Here is a 17,652-nt window from a genome sequence, read left to right as displayed (position 1 = left end):
GCTCTGTGATCACTATAGACTCATTGACCACAGGTATGTCACACAAGGAAATTATAAACCATAAATGGCCTTTCAGTCTATTTAGTGCATTTTATTACTAATAGCCAAGATCTAAGGATTCCATTCAGCCTTTTCCTGAAGGAACCCAAGGAACTGGCTTCAACAATATGGCTGGGCAGCATGTTCCACACTCCCACAACCCCACAAGAAGCACTTCTTGCTAACAATTCTGATTCAGAGTTAGCTTACAGAATACTCTCTGGACTTAAAACTCACATTATAAAATGTTTACAAAAATGGTAAGTAAAAAGGGAAAATCTTTCACATTCCTCGATGAACTGCCTCAGGGATAAGGAGCCTCAACCATTAACGACATTAGCAATTAAGACAGAATGAGATAACTATCTTGACGCGGTTTATGTGAACAGTCTGTAGACGAAGTAACTATATGACTATAAGTAACTTTAAAGAAACTGTCTTAGATTCTTTGAACAAGGATATTCCTTCTGAAAAGACACAAGTCAAGGTCATCAGTTAAAATCCATTAGGAGCACTGCTATTCACCCTCATATCAGCACAGCTAAGACAATGCACACGTCCTCCAAACCCTATAGACTATATGTTGCTTTTCACAAAACTTAAGACCTTTGGTATGAACACATATTTAAATTGACTGTCTGCAATCATGCGGTTGGTGTTAAGCTAAAATGAAGAAGAGAAGCTTATTGGACAATTGCATTACAAACATTGGAAGCACTTCAACTTAAACTCATGTTCTTTAATATAAATTTAGGGTCACTAATGATTCATTTTAATATATACTGTGCCCTCCAAATTGAGTGAAATATGAAAAGGGGACAAACAATGTCACATCACAGAGAACTTTCAGATTGGATAAGGTATCTTGCTTATAGAATCTGAAAATGTTATATTGCAATTTTAATATCATTGCACATAGCAAATGAATATATTCATATGTGATTAGAATTCAATTCCAGAAAACATAACTGTTTTGACTATTGGAGGAAACCGGAAAACTTAAATGAAACCCACATGAACACAGAAAGAACATACAAAATCCACACAGATAGCACCCCAGGAACCCAGGGCCCCAACACTGTGCAATGTTTTGTAAATCCTCCTCTGGCAGGTCATACGCTGACAGACACTCCTGTAGTGCTGTGAGGCTCTGGCCTCTGGCTTTTCTGAGGACAATGAACTCATCCCTCCAGCCAGAACAGCTCTAGGTCCTTCATACCCCTTGATTCCCATAGTGAACAGTGTTTCTGAGTACAACTAAATTAAGGTCTGGAGACTGAGACGGACAGCTGAGATCATGTCTTCTTTGTGCTGTTCCTTTGTCAATTTGTGTGTCAATTTATAACATTGTCATGCTGGATGTGCACATGATCAAACTTGAATTTTTGACAGAAGGAACCTGGTGACTGGCCAGAATGTCCTGGTATGTGTTGGACATCATGACTCTTCCTGTCTTAACAAGGGCAACGGGACCTGTAAATGCAAAACAACCCCAAAATATCATCATCATTATAACAGTAATGGGGCAATACAGTGATACTCTGGTTAGCATTGCTGTTTCACAGTGCTGTGGCCCTGGAAGTCCCCTGGAAGCAGAGAAGATCCAAAAGAGTAGTCAAACTGGAGAAGAGGTCATAGCTCTGCAACAAGGTCGGGCGATCCGGGTCGTACAAGGAAGACGTTAACTAAGCAAGAGGGAAATCCAGGAATAAGTATGTGGGAAATAAGCAGCAAGTCAGGCCAGAGAAGTTTTCAGAACAGGAGGGGAACAAGGCCAGAGACTTTAGAGGCTCACAGTCCAGACAGAGCCCTGAGCAGAGCCAGAGCAGCCCTTAGATATCCCTGAACCACCTGAAGTAGGCAAGTTAGTACATTGTGGTGTTGGATCCAGGTGATCCAGGTCTCCTGTCACATTGATGTCCATGGCAACAGGCACTGAGTGACAGGTGGGTGGAGCAGAGGCCAGTTGCCATTTCAATGCTAGTGCACCCCACAGAGCAGAAGGGACAAGCACAACAGAACATGCATGGAAACTTTTAAACAATGCACCAAACAAACTCTTACCCACTAATACAACCTTTGTCACGGCAAACCAAAATAATGCAAATGCTGGATTTTAAGACGTCTTCTACAAAGTTATCAGAAAATCCAGTGTGATGTCACCACAACGAAAACACTAGTGACAAAATGTTTGAAAGCTCTTTGCAAACAAGTTCAAGCTGGCATGGGAAAGGACACCAACTTTCAAAGGGATTTAAAAGGATTGACTGTTAAAGCTGTGCCAATTAGTGCTCCCAGGCAAACTCTTGACTATGAATATCATAGCACTGATCATATGAGACATACAACGAACTCTAGACTCTGCTAAGGTCTCAATACAGCCTCTGGGAATCACAAAATAAATAACAAATAGCTCAGTTGAGTAGTTGAATATGAATTCTAAGTTTTTGATTTTGTAATCAGTGAAAGGCACAGACAGAATTTCTTGTGCTCATGCCACGGAGCAGGAAAAGACTGAGCCTGTCCAAGAACTAGGAGTCACTGTGATGACCTGAAGCTGCATTTTGCCTTCCTACATGAATGCGCTGGTGTCTTCGCAGGTTGCTTAAATGACTGAAGCTCTTCCCACACTGAGTGCAGGAGTGGGGCCTCTCCCCTGTGTGAATTTTCTGGTGGTCCTTCAGGACTCCCAGGCGGCTGAAGCTCTTCCCACACTGAGTGCAGGAGTGGGGCCTCTCCCCTGTGTGAATTTTCTGGTGGTCCTTCAGGACTCCCAGACGACCGAAGCTCTTCCCACACTGGCCACAGATATACGGTCTCTCTCCCGTGTGAATGCGGTAGTGTGCTTTGAGGTCACCCGAGTAGTTGAAGCTCTTCCCACACTGGGCACAGCAGTGCGGTCTCTTCCCCGTGTGAATATGCCGATGCAATCTAAGGTGCGCTGCTCCATCCTGTCTGGTCCTGCACTGCATGGGAGGTGGATCCTTGATTTCCATAAGTGTGGGCACGGTGTCCAACCTCAGACCGGAGCCCTGCTGCCCCTCTGTGGGACTGGTATCCAGGAGAGTGCCGGCTTCTACAACTAAAGGGTGAAACCAAGGAAAGAGAGCAAAGACACACCAAGAAGAGGGGTTATTCATGATCGGTTATGAACGCAAATACTTTTTGACCTTACCTGTCACTGCTACTGTCCTCTCTACTGAATATCAATAGATGAACACAACACATATCGACAATAAATTATGGGTTGTTTGTAACTTTATAGGTTGTGTTTGGCGAATGAAAAACACATTCATGTTGGTATTCACAGTTTAATTGTGTAATCGATGCTATTATACAAAGAAACTTACATTTGTACCCATCCATACAGCTGGGTATTTAACTATTTCAGGGGCTCCCAACCGGGGGTTCGCGAGCCCCTAGGGGTTCGTGACAGTACTGCAGGGGGTTCGTGAGATTGTGATGGAAACGTCAATGTCAAATTAAATACTCCTATTAATAAATAACAATAACAATGTAATAATAAGCATAAGAAAAACAACAGTAGTGATATTGATATTTTACCAAGTAAAGAGAAGCAAGTTCAGTTAATTGCTGTAGCATTTATCTACATCTATTGATAGGTTTGATTTAGTTAAAATCTCAAGGGGGTACTTGAGGCAAATAATTTAGGTTGAAAGGGTTCAGCTGAAAAAAAAAGGTCGGGAACCCCTGAACTAGACCAATTCAGGTGAAGGTCCTTGTTCGAGGATACATCAGTGGTGTCTGATCTGGAAGTCAAACCCACAGCCTTCCAGATAGGATCCCAGAGCCCTGATCTCAGATTCCCTTCATCCACTAAATCCTCGGAAGTTCCTACCTCATCATTCACTCATTTTCTAACACAATTCAATATTGGACATTACTCACAATTTAGCCTGGAGGTTTATTTCATTTTCAGTTTCTAAATTTAACTGCCATGCTGACAAAGCCAATAGCCCTGGATTCTATCAAGAAACAGCTGGACAAGATCATCTGATCAATAAGCTACTACAGGAACTACCAAACAGTCCAGATGTGCCGAATAGCCTCCTCTCATTTGTTAACTTTCTTATGTTCATATCATGAGGTGGGACTACACTCTGCATGGGTCACAGGTCCATCAGAGCATGTGCACACACAACGAAACTGTATGAAAATCTAGGATTTTACTATGTACGCCTGACCAAAGTACTTCACCTGAATGATTCCAGTAAAATACACAGGAACAAACTTGAGTCGCTTTGGATAAAACCATCAGACAAATACGTGAGGTACCAAAGCAAATGTAAAATGTACTGTAGTAGTCAAAGCCACCATAGACCAATTCATGCTAACTGTTGCAAAAGTAACACAATCATTAATCAAGAACAAATTTCTTGAGTAGTTCATGAAGCATGACAATTCATGACAACTTCTTTACTTGTCCACCAAGTTTAAAAAAAAGAGAGCAACCAGGTCATGTAGCTCACATGATCATGAAATTCAGTTACGGATTCGAAGGAAACGTTTACCAAATGTTCACAAATCTTTACACAAACTCAGATGACAATCTTCCAAATAAATTCCAAAAAAATGTTTTAAAAGCACAAACATGAAAATTCATAGACAAAACGAAAACTGAATGATAAAACTGCTGACGCCCAGAACCTTTATTGAACAGTGATTTATAAAACATCCAAATGTGACTTCATTTAAATTCCTCAGCACGGTTCAAATGCCTAACCTGGACACATGCTTGCGTGCAGTAGGACATCATCAGTGCGCTTTGACGACGTTCTTTTTGCGCGCCTCAGCACTTCTGAATGTTCTACACAGCTTCTAGACTAATATTTTCTGCGTCACGAGGGCACAGTCTTCCCTGACCCGGGTCCCCAGTTGGGCTGAAAGGGTTTTTTTGGTACTTTTATTTGTAAGGTGTATATCTGTGAAGTTGTATTGGATGGACTTACAGTATTTTGTTTGTAGGCATTTAAAGGATTTTGATATTTAGTTGTACTAAGAGAAAATTTGGGAAAAAAAGCATTTATTTATAGTAAATTAGTAATTCTACGTTAATTTCACATTCATAAATTAAAATGGTCCAATAATACTTCCTTTTTTTAGTACTTTTAAGATGGAGTTGAAACGTTTATTTTAATTATATTAAAAACATCGAAAAGTGCAAAAAGCAAGATAACATTTGATATATGTAAAAATAAATTATATGTAAAAAATTTTGGTCAAATTATTGTCCCGGCCTTTAAGGAGCTGCGGGCCACCCGGAACTTTTATTACCTTCGGTGGATACGGCCCTTTAGGAAGTCGGGATCTTTGCAAGAAGTAAAGGGTTTAAAATTTAAATGTTAAGAATTGAAAACGCTTTCCTGCACATTAGCCTGAAAGACCCTGGTTTTGGAAGAGCAGGACGTACACGTAAACATACATACCATACAGTCATGTTAATGGTGCCGACTGATTTCTTTACAACGCAACAAAGAAACTGCAGCAACGAAACAGTTCACCGTCTTGTTTCAGCTGACTGCAGATCTTAAAATGAGAACTTCCTCCTATCACTTTCCTTGCTGAACACACAGCAGTCCTTATAAAACCCTCCTCTATGATTAGACAAAACTGTAGTCTGCTACAGTCCCACATAAAACTATTAACACCCTTTTTCCAACATTCTTTGAAGTGCAATAATTAAATGACACATATTGGACAATGGTATCTCTTCTGAGCTCCCTGAACACTCACGCTGTTCAACAAGTGGCTGGTAAAAAATATAGCAAGCTTATGAATGTTTATTGTCACTAGTCAGACTGCAGGACATACGTAACCTATGTCATTTATATAGTGTTTTATTAACAGTATTTTTTATTAATTAGTATTAATAATTAAGTTGCACACTTGTCTCTGGCATTTACCTGTTGCTATCCAAAGCTCCAAGAACATTAAACCCACTGACTCCCAACACAATTTCCATTCAGTATGCTATGTGCATTCCTAAAATAATTATGCTGCTTATACTACAGTATTAAAATTCCTATATTCTTACTAATTGAAAAGTCTGGGTCAGTATCGGGTTCCCTATTGGTGACAAATTTAAACAACTGGTGAAGCCACATGAGATATTTTGTTTATTAAGGGCTGTATTCATCAAACGTTTATGTCGGGTATGTTTGACCACTAGTATTGTCAAATAAAAAACACAAACTCCCAATTTTAGCAAAGAACATTTTTCAGCAACTCAAATCACTGTCCTTTTAGATCTCACAAAGTTTTTGACTCCCTTATTAGGAAAAAAGCAGATGCCAGTTTAGCATAATAGTTAGTTTTATGAATACAGCACTGTCTTAAAGCATCATAGATTACGACCGCGTTTGCAGAATTGCAGTTACTCAATATTATAGCTGCTGCCATAATCAACAAATCATCTGGATCCCCATGAGCCAAAAACAGTTTCACTTCATCCTGAAAAATTATTTTAAGAAACAAAAACATAGTTGCTGCTATGTACTTTGGACCAACGAAACTTACAAAACTGAAGTGGTCAGCAGCTCAAAAAATCACCTGCAAGTCAAAAAACAAACAAAAAATATGCAATCTGATTCAGCTACTAGACAGTTCAACTCTGGAAACACAAACCAGAGGTCACTAGTGGAAACTGCACAGAAGTGTATTTAAAAACTTTACACAACGGGTGGTGGGAGACTGGAACAAGCTACCCAGCCATGTTACTGAAGTCGATACCCAAGCGTCGTTCCAGAAAGGGCTAATGAACTCCATGGATAACCTACTGGCTTCAAAATGGCTTCCTCTAATTTGTGATATTTTAATGTTCTGACAGCAGTATCATCAAAAGCATAAAAGTAACGTTTCATCTCATAAAGACTACCCACCCATAATGCACCACCTGCCTTCCAGATGCCAAGGAAGCCTTTCATTCTGCAATATACAGCTGATGAGAGGTGACAGCAGCTCCACTCTCAAGCTTGTTTCTAGCTTCATTAAAGTGCAAGATTACTATAGACTGACTTTGAATTTAACAGACTAGATCTGCTGTTGAGGAATTTTGTCTGTAAAACCTGAAATACCAGACATTTCCGCAGTTACAGAGGAAGTGGGGTGTTGTTTGTGCTTTGTATGATGTAGGGAATTTTTAGAAAACAATCGTTAAAGAAAATACACTAAAATGCGTACAATAAGTTAAAAAAATCAGTAAAGTGCACAGATGGGTGTAAAATGAATACAACTAAGGTTTAACATTCAATAACATCAATGGTGCCCACAAGGGATAGATCAGTTGTTTAAGGTGGATGTTGTGTTTCGTTTGCTTTAGTCAGTGAAAAGGCACAGGGACAGTTTTCATTGACTGTGTTGATTGCAGTTGCTAAATAAGAAAAAAGTTCCAGAACGGATATATATTTCCTTTATAATAGTGTTTTTGGGCTGAACAACTGTCATTAGTGATTCAGCAGACATTCAGTAACAGACTCCCTTTCCTATTAGTCTGCTAAACCCAGTGTTTTCTGTACTGCATTCAGAAGTTACACAACCCAGCAAATAAAGTACTTTCCTTACAGAAATTTCATATAGGAACTACAGATGACAAATTGCATGACTTTTTCATCAAAATGTCTTTTATTGGAGATAAAGGTGTTTTTGAGTTATAAAGTTTGAGTTGTAAAGTGGACCACCTATGTCCTAGGGGCTTCCAAATACTCACCAGTGCCACAGGGAAAACATTTGCTCACCTTTTGTTGCAAAGGTCACCAATTATAAATCCGATACATAAGATACATTTTTCACAGGTGAGAGACATCTGAAACTGAATCAACTTAGGGTACATTTTTTAATAAAATGCATTATATGCAGTGGCTTTATACAATATTTATTATTCCAATTATACTGTACATTGCTAAATGACAGATTTACCATCTGATTCTTGGCCTAAAGCTTTGCTATAATGTTATTTTTATTTTTAAAAAAAGCTTTGCAGTAATAAATTCAGGATGTTAATATTTACTGTAGATAGCGGAAATGCTCAGTTGACAACCCAGGGAGGGTTAGGATCAGCATTCACACACTACGTAGACAATCATTAAGCTCAGGGATGGATTTAGGGGCCCAAGTCAGGTTTAGGACGAGTGGTTTTCACCTCCTATCTGAATTTTTGTTTTCGGAAACTCCCTGGGGCCTGGATGGCGCGGTGCACCACGCGGTAATTGTATCCCAAAACTCATGAGATTCATGAGTCATGAGATTAAAAGTTGTAACCAAGCGTTATTGAATCTCATTCAAATGCAAGTCCTTCTATCCATGGTCCTGATTGTTTCTCACTCATTCTGTTAGGTTTGGGGATCATGTCAAAATCCTGTGCCCAGAGAAGCTCAGATATACTGTAAGTCGTTTTCAGAGGTCTTCTAAAATTGATGACCAGGTAAACTGACCAGTGAAATCAGAGAACATGTCAGGCAGGATCACAAGCCAGACAGGCACTGCCTCAGGCACCTGTAAGTACCTCGCACTCAGAGGCCAGGCTGAGCATCTGTCACAAGCTGGTGATGCAGGAGACCCACTCGGATGCTGCACGATTTCCCTCCTGGGAAAAATCAACAGGTAAAGGCACTTCTTCCCGCATGGAAATACACTAAAACCCAGAACAGGAGGCAGTTCTTCACAAAAAGACCTGTGGAAAAAGTTACCCAGCCATGTTGTCAAAGCTCAAACCCCAACTTCTTACAAGAAGAGATTCTTCTTACAAGATGAGATCCTTGGATTAATTATCTACCACCATAAGGTCTACATGGGCTGAGTGGTCTCCTCTTGTTCTTAATGCGGTTGTGAAGAACGCAGATGAACCCTTGTAGTGAATGCTGTCCCCCAAGCCACAAAATCACCGTATCAGGTGTGTGCGTTTCAGCGGTCCATCACCGTTAGTGGCCCCTCTGGGCTCCTGTGATGTACAGGAGCTCCTGGCGGACAAGCCTGCTCAGTCCCAGAAAACTGTCCTTCACATAGGAATAATTACAAATATCTCCCCTTCTTCTTCATCTCCCGGGGACCGACTCTTCCAGTCTTCTTAATCGACTGAACGATCCGGAAGAGCTGAATTCCTGACAAAACTCCTTTCTCTTCCTTTAAAATAAACTATTCCTAACATACCCTGACACACTAAACACACTAAACCAGGATCAGCCGCTCAATAAAAGGTCAGGCTTCTCCTTTAATAGGAAAATATATGTCCCACACCACACTGGTGCCCAGTTTCCAACTATAATCAACACCACTCTCCAACCCGACAGAGACTATGGAGGATTCAAATTAAATCCTGGAAAATATAGATACAAAATACTAAATTCACTCTGGACCTATCAGTTGCTTGTTAAAGTGACTCCACTCCAAAACAATGATACTTGCAAGTTTCTTCTGTATCCCTCTTAGATCAATTTAACTTGACTGGAATTAGGGCTACAGGCTGGCAGTTAGCGTTAAAATACTAGTGTAAATTATCAACGTCCTGTGCTATCTCAGCTCCTTACAGTTCATTCTCCTCCTAACTCAACCCTCTCCCTGACCTGCAGGTGATTAAATGCAGCCCCCCACCTACGCACACCTGACTACTTATATAACCTGACAGTAAATTCTGTGGAAGGTTGGATTATTAACTGGACCAATCAAATTGGTTATTCTTCCTTCCAGTGGTAATCCAGTGACACAGGAATCACATCAGGCAATCAAGACAGGTGTGTCCAGTTTTCACTCCCAGAGGAGGCCTTGGCCAAAACCCAGGTTTCAACCATCACAGCCCTGTAGGGGCATCACTAGAACAAGCCGGGGGTAGGGCACAGTTCTCTGTGATACGGCTGAGCAGCCATATCACTCTGCAACTCACAACTGGCAACCCACTGAAGCTCAGCACATGTGAGCCTGGTCAGTGCCTGGATGGGAGACCTCCTGGGAAAAACTAAGGTTGCTGGTGGAAGAGCTGTTAGTGGGGCCAGTAGGGGGCGCTCACCCTGTGGTCCATGTGGGTCCTAATGCCCCAGTATAGTGATGGGGACACTATACTGTAAACAGGCGCTGTCCTTCGGATAAGTAAAACCAAGATCCTGACTCTCTGTGGTCATTAAAAATCCCAGGGTGTTTCTTGAAAAGAATAGGGGTGTAACCCCGGTGTCCTGGCCAAATTTCCCATTGGCCCTTACCAATCATGGCCTCCTACTAACCCCCATCTTTGAATTGGCTTCATCACTCTGTTCTCCTCCCCACTGAGAGCTGGTGTGTGGTAAGTGTTCTGGTGCACTATGGCTGCCATCACATCATCCAGGTGAAGCTGCACACTGGGGGTGGTGGAGGGGAGTCCCCATTAACTGTAAGGCGCTTTGAGTGGAGTGTCCAGAAAAACGCTATATAAGTGTAAGCAATTAAATTTAATTAATTAGTTCTCCTAGTAGTTCCAGGTTTGGGCAACTCTGGGTCATCAAGTGTGTCCTCGGCCTGTCAAGCATCAGTGATCCCCTGGAGTCCTGAAAGCTTACTGTGCTGTCGGCGAAAAAGGCATCACTCCTACAGTGGGAAGTCTCTTGTGCATTGTCAAAGGCAGAGCAGCTCTGACAAGCCGGCAGGCTGGGTGATGCTCTTACCCATCCCATGTGGTACCAGGGGCTGTGTTGACTAACAATCAGCTAGGAGAACTGAAAAGTGACCACTGCCAGGAAGCACATGCACTTATTTGCCATTGCACATGCTGTGTCATTGATCGCATTATGCAATTTGGAGAAATCATTTTCAAATAAAATGACAACTTGACACTTCAAGAAAAGAGCTTGAAAGCTTGGAGGTTCATTCATAAAAAAAAATCCTGTTCTCACCAAATCAGTACTTATTTCTTTCCATGTGTGCTTACTAAAAACACTGCCCTTCAAATGCTTTTCAGTTCAAGCAAGCAGTTAATCTGCCCAGTGAGTTGTCATTCAGCTCCCATAACTTGTTTGTGCGTATTCTGTGTGTATCGTACCTCTCGTTTTCTGTATGAAACGGACTTGTCCCAGCTTCAATTTTTTTTTTTATTTGGTTGATGCAGTTATCCAAAGCAGCTTACATTTGCACCCATATAGTGTACACAGCAGGATATTTTACTGGAGTAGCTGCAGTGGGGTAGCTTGCTCAAGTGTGAAACAGCAGTGTCGCACCTGGGATTTGAACCCACAACCTTCCACTTAAAGTCCAGAACCTTGACAGCTGTGCCACAGCGCTGCCCAATTATCTCTCTGGTCCTGGTTTTCTTAACTTTAATCAGCTATCTTCAGGCTCTTAAAAACTGGATTAAATTCTTACTATTTTGTGATCTCTTAGATGCAGAAATGTTTGAAAATAATAATACATACACACTTACTAAACTGGGAGACACTGTTATTCAAAGGGACTTAAAATTGCATCCAAAGATGAAAAGGATGCAGGAGTAAAAACAGTATTAAAAGCAATACCTTTCCCTTTGTGACACAAAAAATAAGAAATTAAAATATGAAAATACATTCAAAACTGGGAATCTTTTAAGTGTTACAATCTGTTTTTCACCATGACTTAGAAGCAGATGTATTCAGAGTCCTGGATGATCTTAAAGAGAGAATTATACCAGTTGAAGATCCAGAACACAGGGGACCTGATCATCATGAGATTAAATGAAAGACCACAGTAAACTACAGATGATCTAAAAACTAACAAAAGACCAAGTCCTTCAGATTAGCTGTTAAGAACATTAATAAGAAAAACATCAAGCAAGGCTTTACAACGGTCAGTTCTTCACAAAATAAAGGGATCAGCATCTCTTTACAAGAAAACAAACAAACCTTAAATAACGACAATCTGGCAAATGATAGAAACATACTACTGTAACTTCTTATGCAGACATCAAGGATTGGAGTTGATTCAATGGCTACAAGTATGGGAAAGCTTTGAGAATGGTCCTGAGACTACAACAAGAACCTGGCTCACATGAATGAAAGGGCTTACAGAAGTTAAAGCTGTGTTGGGTTTTGTCCCAGTACAGCATCCCAGGGGCTATCAGTGAAATTGTGCTCTATGGTTTGAGAGCACTTACATTTCTGAAAGCAACTTCTCAACAATGCAGAGTTTTTTTTTTTTAAATCAACAGTTCCTCTGTCTCATGCAATAAAAATGACATACATGTGCCTCTCTGTACATGTGTCATTAAACCTAAACAGGATAATTTGCAGGTTTCTAACTGAAAACATTACACAAGACCTTTACATAAAGAGGTGTGGGAGTATGTTACAAGTTACATACTTAAGAAGTTACTCAGATGTGCTGCTGAAGCCGATATCCTGGCTTCTTTCAATAAATGGCTGGATAACATCACCTAGTCAGGACAGGAGTCACTGTTTTACACAAAGGGTTTTGAGAGTATGGTACAATCGACTCTTTATTGAAGTCAATACACTGGTTTCTTTCAAGAAGCAAGCATTAGGTTACGTGAACATGAAAATCAGTCTTTGCTTAGCCATTTTGAGCTCTGAACCTGAACAGTAAAAGTCCAAAAAGCTTATTAAACAGTAAGAATATGCTGTTGCTGTGTTATTGCTATGCGTGTCAAAGGCTTCTACTTTGTCACTATATCTTACTCCTCACTGGACAGCTGAATCAGGCAACTAACAATTAACAATATATAAACCAGAATCAAATGCACAAATGAGAAAATATAATGCATCAGTTTATTTAAGCTTATTGCTCCAATAAATAAAGTTCAAACAAAATACTGCTTGATCCTGGGTAAATTGTGCTGTAGTCTGTTGTGCTGAATAATCAGATAAGATGGTTATCAAGTTCCACAACCCAAAAAACTTGGAAAATAATCGCAGTAACATCTTAAAAAACAAGATATAGAAATAAATCTCTCCCAGATGCGAGATGAACTTTAAACAAAAACAACTGTTACTGTCCGTTCAGTGTACCAGAATTTCATTCACATTCTGGCCACAGTGTGTTACTGTCCGTTCAGTGAACCACAATTTCATTCACATTCTGGCCACAGTGTGTTACTGTCCGTTCAGTGTACCACATTTGCATTCACAGTGGACACAGTGTGGTACTTTTTCAGTAAGTAACAGACATTCACCCTCTGTATGTTAGTAGTTAGTCTGCGTCAAACTGGAATCCAGAATCTGAAAATAACCTAACCTGTTCAGGCAGATACTTCTGTAGACATTTTTCAAAACATAAAATGTTTCCTAATTGCAAAAAAAGTGCAGACTTAATGCACGTACTTGTGAAAAGCAGTCGTTCCTGCCAGTGCCTGCCAACTGAGACCTCTTCGGATGTCTCCTCTTTGATAACAAGCGGTTCAGGACTATGATCCCCAAGGTCTACATCCTGGGAAGATAAGAGCACAGATTTTACTTTAAACGCAGCTCTGTCTTTTCAACGTTAATGCAGTTCACAATCACACATCAGGATTTTTTTAGAGGCTCAAGGACTGTTACATATAGTGTAGAGTGATCCCATCTGCACCTCCACATGGTGATGTGTCACTTACTCACTCGGAGCTCACTGAGGACTTGTACTTGGAGAACCAAAAGACTGGGATTGTCTTTAACTGTAATTTCATCCATCACTGCTGAGGAAGCCGTGTATTCCCAGTCCGAGCCTTGGCAACATGGAGCCCATCCTGGAGCACAGGGTGCAGGTGGACCCAGAGCCTGGCTGGGACGCCAGTCCAGGAAAGGTTTCTAACTCAAGACGCCAGCGTCCGCCCAGCATGACAGGGCATCTCCCACCTGCTGAACAAACCTACAGTCTGCTTCGGCAGCCTGCGTGCTTGTGGTCTGTGGAGGGCCTTGACCTACACTTAGTGAGCACGTTTCATGTTAAAGAGAGCGTACAGACACCTCTCGTGCGCCATCTGTCTTTCGAGGATGAGAAAGAAAGGTGTGACATGTCTGAGCAGGCTGAATAATGGAATTTGCATTCTGTGCTCAAACCATGTCTATACATATTCTGTTTTTAAATATATATTCTGTGCATCCTCCTCCTTAACACAACATTTATGATAGCACTAGTTGCTAAAGCCAGTGTCTAAAATGCCCTCAGAAATACTGATGTCTCAGAGCAGACTGAGAGGATGTAAGCGGATTTCTCTCTCTGCTCTTCAAGGGTCTTGGCACAAAAAAAATATTTCAAATAATTTTGGAGAACAACAACAATGGGGTTGACGTGGGCCACTAACTTCCTCTTTAACGATGACAGCCTGCAGCTCAGCTGCCTCCTCTGCAGGGCAGACTGGACGCACACCAGCGACTTCCTCACTCTCCACGGTGCTGGGCTCCTTGACTTCCCACAGGCTGTCACACCATTCTCTGCCAAAGCCTTCCCTCACAGAGGAGGTATTTTTTTTCCTCACTCCTGTGAGGAAAACAACAGCACAGAATAGAACGAAGTATTAAAGCACAGTACCCTCATGGTACAGGGTGACTATGTCATTATGTTACATGTCCCCAGGCCTTGTCCTGGAGGGACAATGTGTCTTTAAAGCAGAAGCAGAAGCAGGGAGAAGAACTGGAGAAAACTGTTAAATTGGTACAATTAAGCCACTAATGAAATGATTATGGATTCTGGTTTTTGCATTCCAAACAGGGCTGAAAACTTGTGGACACACCAGCTTTCTAGGACTAGAATTGGACAGCCTTGCTGCATACACACGGGCACACCTGGACTTGGACTTCATGTTCCTGCTACAGACACACCATCCCTATCAGACCAGGACCAGACAGCAGTGCTACAGACAGACCGTCCCTATCTGACCAGGACTGGACAGCAGTGCTACAGACAGACCGTCCCTATCAGACCAGGACTGGACAGCCCTGCTGTAAACATACCGGCCCTCAAGGACAATATCAGACATGTCCACGGGAGGGTACAGCAAAATATCAGGGAGTCAGTGCTTTTCTTTCTGCTCAGGTCCATTTGGTTACATTTTGGCAAACAACTGTGTGAGGGCAGCCCTAACACTCACTACTTAGCGCAGGGCTGATATCACCTACAAACCCCATTCAATGTTGTAAGAAATAACTTGTGGGTTGTGGGACCATAGAACAAGCTACCCAGCAATACTTTGGCTATTTCAAGAGACAAAGACATGAAATTCTCGGATCCACTGCTTATAAACTACCAAACAGGCTGTACGTGCTGCATTACCACACATGGGCACGTCTGATACAGTGCTGTTCCCACCAGGGGCCATTTCTTGGGGAGCTTGTTCCATACTCCCACAACCCTCTGTGTAAAGAAGAGACTCCAATCCTGACCACAGGATTTCATACAGCCGTTCTTTTTTAAGGGGGACACAAACGTCCAGAGACCTCGATCCGCCTAATCCCATCATACCCTCAGAGACAGGCTCCTGGTCACTGCTGGCTAGTACAATGACACAGGCTCGAACCCAGGTTCATAGAGCACAACCTGTTCTTCAGTGGTGCCTCAACTGGTTGAGACGCGATTAAACAGAATTCTATTTGTGAATAACTATTTCAGAGACAGGGTGCCAACACTTTGATCTGCAACCTGTTAGATAGGCAGAACCAACTTACCGCCTACACCTCCTCTCAGTTCTCTCCCTGTGGTCTCCTCACAGTCCTGAACTCCCACACAGCGGCTGTTCGCTCCTGCCAGCCCGGACTCCGATACCTGCAGCCTCAGCTTGAGGGCTTCGTTTTCCTTCCTGGCTTGGGCTATCGCCACCTGCAGGTTGGAGAAGCTGCCCTCCACGAGCTTGGTTATTTCATACACCGCTGCCCTGAACAGGATGTCCATGATGGAGGCGAGCTGGGACTGAAAGCCCACCGTGGACTCTGACATACTGCCGCCTGTCCCAGGGAACTGACTTTTTTTTAGAATAAAGGCTGCTTCTCTGTCCGGTTCTCCCCAGAGCAGGAATGAGCCTTATTAGAACTCAGCGGTGCACATATATCATGTAGATCCAATATTCTTCGCTGTTCTAATCATCTTTAATTGACCATCTGGACAAAAGGAAAAAGCATGTAGTTGTATTCAGTTGCCCTGAAAATAAGGTTTACTTTTAGAATTACAATTCTGAGAAATTAGGTGTTAATCAGCAATTACGTCTTCCTCTGAATTTTTTTTTACGAATTCCTATGAATTACACTAACTCATGGAGAGGAACCGAAATAAACAAGAAAAGACAGTCTGCTTTGTTTTTTTCTTTGCCTGAAATATTTTTAACGGTGGGCAGAAAAATGCACCATAGCCATGTTATCTGCACAAAATAGTATCCCCTTACATATGTCTGTCTCCCACGGAAGCCACACTCACTTATGTGATACCCCAGGGGTACACTTCGTTTTAAAATGACACACGAGTTCATCAGTAACAATAATAACACTATTTCAAACCTACCCGACACGTATACACTAACCAATGAGGTTAACTGTCAGGTACGAAATACGAATGCAATAAGTTTAAAAAATCGTTATGAGAATACCTTATTTAGGCCGTGCGGTTGAAATCGAATCAGGTTCTGTTATTCAGCAGCAGGATCCTTTACCAAGGTGTATCAAGCATTGATTACAATCAAAACAAAGAGACGGACATATTTCGCAGCGCACACCCCCACCAGCTGGTTCCGCTGGTGAAACTAACTCAGCGTCCCGCCGGAAACCTGTGCTGCACACCGAGTTCCACAGCCATCTCACAGCTGCAACCACCCGGTATTATTCACATTTTTATCTCGGTCGGAAACATCTAGGGACAAGTTATCCCTGTCCTATCGTAGGCCAGTTTGAGGTCGAAATGTGCAGACTGACACTGTTTCCTCTTCTTTTCTATGCTCGGCCCTCTTAAATGTCAGGTGCTCTGGCTGGCCAGTAACACAGCCATAAGGTATTCGCCAGGTTACATCGTGGAGTCTAAAATATAGTTTCATTTTCAATAACCGCTTAGCGCAATACAAAGTCGTGGTGAGACAGCTTATAACCTAGACGTCAACAGGCGCAAGGTATGGTGATATAACGGAGGGGATGGAAAACATTTCATTTCGAAATTCTAAATAATTTCAATACCGTCTGGCTGAGAAAAGTCTCCGCTTGGCCGGGGAGCATAGGAGGTCTGGATCGATGTCAAATTCTACTAAAACTCCGTTTACAATTTAAACGTGTCCGAAATTTTTAGTTCGTCTGTAAATAGAAAATTAAAAACTGCTGGCATGTGCTTACCTGTCGAGTCCCACCAGACTTGGGAACATGCGGATCTCCGCTTAGACCGTATTTAATTGTCTTATACTCTTATTTCACATCCCTTTTAACTACAGTTGTAGCTGCTAAGGTTTAATACGGATTGTTCATGCTTTCCTATCTTTCACTGGGCTTCAACAAGGTCTTGTCATGACTCTGCAACAGCGAGCAAACCGTCACAATATGTCTTTCACTGTTCTAATCGTGTAATTGATCGACTCCAATAGCCAATTTAATTCTGACTAATTTTGGACATAAAAAGTAAGGTATTTTTATATTTTAGCATTTTGCATTAGTGTCTGTGATCATCCATTTCTTGTGTTTCAGTGGAGTTTCACTGGATGTTTTT

General features: G+C 41.7%; 1 protein-coding gene across 1 annotated transcript in view; it reads right to left on the bottom strand.

The window, feature by feature from the left end:
* Positions 1–763: 763 nt before the first annotated feature.
* The window catches only part of LOC148831732 (uncharacterized), a 41,273-nt gene continuing 24,384 nt past the window's right edge, over positions 764–17,652 (bottom strand). The window contains exons 11-14 of the mRNA XM_088919053.1: positions 15,645–15,974; positions 14,285–14,460; positions 13,326–13,431; positions 764–3,121 (exon numbers count right to left, since the gene is read on the bottom strand). Of these exons, the coding sequence (XP_088775179.1) occupies positions 2,571–3,121; positions 13,326–13,431; positions 14,285–14,460; positions 15,645–15,974 (1,163 nt within the window). The 3' untranslated portion in view covers positions 764–2,570. The remainder of the gene's footprint in view (positions 3,122–13,325; positions 13,432–14,284; positions 14,461–15,644; positions 15,975–17,652) is intronic.

This window comes from Atractosteus spatula, chromosome 6, assembly GCF_055471065.1.
Source record: "Atractosteus spatula isolate fAtrSpa1 chromosome 6, fAtrSpa1.hap1, whole genome shotgun sequence".
NCBI classification, from domain to species: domain Eukaryota; kingdom Metazoa; phylum Chordata; class Actinopteri; order Semionotiformes; family Lepisosteidae; genus Atractosteus; species Atractosteus spatula.
Note: the sequence above shows the minus strand (reverse complement) of the source record. Positions and strands in the feature narration are given on the sequence as shown.